Raw genomic sequence first — 5,257 nt, forward strand, 5'->3', positions numbered from 1 at the left:
AGTTGGGTTTGGAAATAAAATTATAGAGTATTTGTCAAGATCTATTTATACCAAAATGTCATTGGCTGATTGAATCGGCAGTTGCAGAAAGTAGAGAAAAACAATGGGATCTGAATGGAGGAAAAATTATACGACTGGCCTTTACATACAAAAGATAATCGGCCATTGTGTCTGTTCATAAACTTTCATTGGCAAATGGCCGACGCCAATCTGAAACCCTGCCTTTTAATGACAATTTACTAACAAAACTCTCGTTTTTGACGCCATTTTATAGTAAAATCTACTCTATTATACAAATCGGAACCGAACCGAATTCCAGAAAAACGGAACCGTACCCGACCCGAATTAATTGTTCCGCGGTTCCGGGTCATTTCGGGTACCCGTGACAGCCCTATCATACATTCAACTTCAATTCTTGATCATTTACTTACCTCTCAACAGCTAACAAATGGCAGTTTGTGGTTACAGACGTCGAAATGGAACTCTTTTAAACTGACATTACAAAACTATATACAGGACTTTTTCGGTCTGTTTAAAGGTAAACAAAGTATCAAATATAAGAGTTAAATACATGTATATGAATTATTATTGGATACCATTCTAAAAGCCAGAGAAAGCTTAAACTAAATGAAATAAATACCTGAAATAGCGACAAAAAATCATCGGCGTAAATCGAAGGTTTTTACAATGCTTGGATCTGTAGCTTTCTGCTTTATCTGTCCGAATTTTCTCAAGCAGAGAGCTTATATACAGTTCTGCAGCGAAGCATGTTGTTAAATGAGACTACAAGTCTGGTGCAATATTTAATGAAATACGTTGTAGAGTATATGAAAATGTTTTTGTTACTTTTAAGCTTTGTGCAAGTAAAGAAAAGTAAACGTATCTTGGAAAGGAACAGTTATTCTTGGTCTATTGTATGTTTTAAAATAAATTCGTATGGAACCTTGGGAGCAAAGGAATTCTGAGAAAGTTGCATGTATGTACAGATTTCATTCAAATTTCCTCTAATTTTACACGTTAGTCTATTGAGCACGCTGCGCCTGCTATAATGACGAGCTTGATGAGTGGCACATAATTTATCAAAACAACACAATATGATTCTTTCAGCACTACAGTACATTTAACGATGTTGAATCCTGATATTCAAAGTCTTAAACTTTTTTTGTCAAGAATATTTTTAGTTTATACACACATATATTAACTAAAAATCAAAACAAAAAATGGGGGTCAATATGCATCTTAAACCATCTTTTGGTGCTACAGTACATTAAATATAGCCTTTTTGCACTGAAATTTGTGTTATAATCAAAAATCACATCTTCAAGGTTTGCTCTCCAATGTTTTTATCCAAATAAATCATGGTACATGGTGATGCAACAAAATAAACTATTAGTCTATTCAAATAAAAAAAATGAAAAAAATTTTGACAAAAGACAAAGTTTCAAAATGCTTCACATCATCAATTATTTGACCTTTTCTGCACTCATGAAATGTGATTTTCTGGCACTGAAAATTTAAAACAAGCAAGAAAATTGTTGTACAGTCTTGAACTTTTGCTGATCTTAAGCAGATTGATCAAAGTCATCTTATATATTCAGAAAAGAAAAACAAATGAGGGTGTCTATGATAGTGATGGAACGATTGTCGCCGACAATCGATTGTCGGTCGTTGGAAGCTCTTCGATGCTACTAATCGATTATGAAATAAATGTCGCCGACATCGCTAACAAAAAATAAAATTGTCATACTTTAATTTTATTACCAAATCCAAGTGCAAAGAGCATAAAAGTAGTGTTGAATGTTGAAAACATGGAAGGATTACGTGTCTTGTTGACACTTTTACCGCCATGATTAAATATGGGGTTAGACTAATACCAGGAAACGCTAATATTGCAAGGTTTTACTTTACAAAGGAAAACATAATTTGTCTAGTCAATCTTTAAACGTAATTATTATCATCAATACAAGTCTTACTCCTGGATAATTACTTTTAAAACTTGCAATTTTAACTAATTAAAACTAATTTTAAGAAAAAAATACATGTATTAAATGAAAGGTGGGACTAATATCAGTAAAATACCCGTTGCATGGACTTTATAAAAAAATTCCCATTCTGTTTCAATAGTCTTATATTGTTTAAAGTAAACAAAATATTATTTTCCACTTTTTATAAAAGAAATTTCAATTAACATTTTAAAATATTTTATGTAAGTAAATGCTTTTTTTTGTTTTTTTGTAAAAGTCTGACAGAAATCTGAATAAGTTTTAACTTTTCTATATTAATTTCATTAAAGTTCAAAATTTCGATTATAATCGATTATTAATCGATTACGTCCAGCCGATTATTACCGATAATCGATTCTGATTTTTTTCCGATTCCCCATCACTAGTCTATGATGTAAATTTTTAGATATTACCAAAAAGGTGTTAATTTTATGCTAAAATTGTAAAAAAAAAAAAATGGCTCATTTTTTCCCAGTTATTTCAGAATATATTTACTGTGCTTGTCATGATATAATGAAAGAATTCATAAGTAAACATTTTAAATTAGATATTTCAGAACCAGCATAAAACATTTCTCACTGCAAAAAACAACTCTATTTGCAACCAGCAAAATCCAGCATGGAAAAATAGGAATCTAAACTTAACAGTGCTGTTAAAGCCCAGGATCAAAACTTCCTTAATTTGGTATCCACTAATCATGACACACTTCATGCTAAATTTCTTAATTTTTTATGAGGTGTATTTTTTTAAATTTGACAAGTTTGATGGTATTGTATACCAGTACAATTATTGTGCTGGTATATGATTGAGTGTATGACGTTAAACAACATACAATCAATCATATACATGTACCAGTACAATAACACATACTGTGAGATCACTAATTAGGGCCCCGCAAGGATTTGCGGGTGCCCTATAGTAATCACTCTGTCTGTCCGTCTGTCTGTCTGTCTGTCACTCTTCCATCCACAAATTTTCTGTTTTTTTTCTAATAACTTTTTTTATGGTTGCCCAATCAAGTTCAAATTTGGTATGGTAGTTCAGTAGGCAGAAATACATATTTTGATGCTAAGTTTGGTTCTCTATGTCTTCTGGTTTGGAGCTGGGGTGGTGGGGTAGATTCCTTAAATATGCATAAGAATGAATGGGCAACTTTTTTTATGGTTGCCCAATTAAGTTCAAATTTGGTATGGTAGTTCAGTAGGCAGAAAGACATATTTTGATGCTAAGTTTGTTTCTCTAGATTTTTAGAGACGTGACAATTGACCATGGCGGTCACGCTTTGCTAGTGGGAAGAAAAAATAGATCAAAATCGGAGTTAAAAGTGTCAAAGTGCCGAAAAAAGGGTCAACAGTTTATCATTAACATTTAGTGGAGGTCTTGAAGCTTTTTTGTGTAAGTATCTGCTTATTTGGAACTTTTGGTAAATTACTGTGCACCACTGTGTATACAATGTCCAGTCGTGAGTTGAAATCACAGAAAAGAAAGCCGGAGTCTAAGTCTAAAGGAACTGAGAAAATGCTGTTCCCCTCCACTAACTTTGGAACTTTAACTCCATTTAGTGTACCGTTTGCTCCTTGCCCTGAGCAAATAGCGGACCCTTTTAAAACTTTAGCAAGTCTATCACAAGCCGTGGGGGATATTAAGGCTGATCTATGGGAACAGGACGGGTTTGAAGACAAGATACAATTCATTGCACAACAGCAGGAAGACAATATAACAGAGATAGACAGTCTAAAATCTGAAAATGCATCCCTACGTAAGGATCTTGAAATGTTAAAATCGGTTGTAATCAGACTTGATAGAAGAGTCACAGAACAAGAGAAGGAAATTATTGATTTGAAAGGGCGATCCATGAAAAACAATATCCTTAAACATAACCTGGAAGAAGAAGAAGGAGAAGATCTATTCAGCAAAATCCCTCGCCTGCTAAATGAACACCTAGATATAGACGGAATAGAGTTCGTTAATATCCATAGGAATGGAGGGGACAGAAGGCAAGGAGATAAGCCCCGAGTTATAACAGGCCGGTTAGTTAGATTTGAGAACAAAGACCGTTTACTAAAACAGCAGAGAAAAAAGAAAGATGATGGGATTATTCTACCTTTCTATATCACCCCCCAGTCACCAGTTCAAGTTAATGAAACTCGCAGAAAACTGGTTGAACTCAACAGCAAATACTGGAGCGAAAATATCAAAACGAGAGTTGTGGGGGACAAATTGGTTTTCCCGAATGGGTCTGTTTACAGAGATAAAGTGAAGACACCAAACGCCGAGGAAATTCTACAACTTGACCAGAAAGAACAACAGAAACTAGAGGAAATTGAAGTTAAACGCTCTAACACTCACACAGAATCAGGAAACCAAATTAGCGCTGCTGCAGTTGAGGTAGAGACTTATGCAAAAGTTCGGAACTTCTATAAGAAAATTTCCATGGATCCAGTTTATGGGCGTGCAAATCACAATATACTGGTTTACCATTTTAAAGACAATTCTGGGACTATACATGACGGATACTGTGATGACGGCGAATTTGGAGCTGGAAGGAAAATGCTAAAAATTCTGCAAGATGAAAACTTTACAAATGTATCCGTTGTGATATCGCGCATGATGGGAAAACATCTTGGTCCGAAACGCTTCGACATAATGGAGAAAGCGTTGTTTGATGCCCTCAAAGAACTTCGATAGGCTAAAAGTGTCGTGCAACACGATTTTTCTTTTCTTGAACATTTTGTGGTATAACTAGTTTTTTGCTTTTTTCTTTTTCCCGGATTGAATAGCTCTGTTCTGAACAGGTTTCTTTTTTTATAGTGTATATTCCGGAAAAAAGAAGTTTATGTTTTCAATTACCGACCAAAGAAGTATGTCCGGTATTACATCGGCACAGAATTTGAGGTAAACAAAATAAAAATGAACACTCCGACTATTGATCTATTAAACTCTTTCAACTATGCATTTGTAATTTATGCAAAGAGTTTGTTTCGTACATGTACATACCTTTTTCTTTTGTTTATATATTCTTTTTTCAGTTTTGTTTACATTTTTGAGTGAGTGTGAAAGTGTGTCTGTTAGAGAATACAACAGTCATGTAGTCAAAAATCTCGCTTGGAGGTTGCTTACATTTTACAAAGCAGTTTTTGTTGATGAACGATAATATGAAAATCGTAACGGTGAACTGCCAAGGTCTAGCCACAACTCAGAAACGACAAGATGTCCTTAACTATTATAGAAAAAAGGGTTACTCTATTTTGTGT

The 5,257-nt window shown here is 34.1% G+C and overlaps 1 protein-coding gene across 1 annotated transcript; it reads left to right on the forward strand.

The window, feature by feature from the left end:
- Positions 1-3,455: 3,455 nt before the first annotated feature.
- LOC134277265 (uncharacterized) lies at positions 3,456-4,691 on the forward strand. The gene has a single exon (XM_062759579.1). The coding sequence runs from the start codon at positions 3,456-3,458 to the stop codon at positions 4,689-4,691; it is 1,236 nt and encodes a 411-aa protein (XP_062615563.1).
- Positions 4,692-5,257: the final 566 nt, after the last annotated feature.

The sequence above is a fragment of the Saccostrea cucullata genome, unplaced genomic scaffold (genome assembly GCF_032062105.1).
Source record: "Saccostrea cucullata isolate Sc308-1 unplaced genomic scaffold, CSIRO_AGI_Scuc_v1 ctg6658, whole genome shotgun sequence".
Classification (NCBI taxonomy): Eukaryota; Metazoa; Mollusca; class Bivalvia; order Ostreida; family Ostreidae; genus Saccostrea; species Saccostrea cuccullata.

Excerpts from the sequence above, each read along its gene's own strand:
- LOC134277265 (XM_062759579.1), top strand. The coding sequence starts at position 3,456 with ATGTCCAGTCGTGAGTTGAAATCACAGAAAAGAAAGCCGGAGTCTAAG.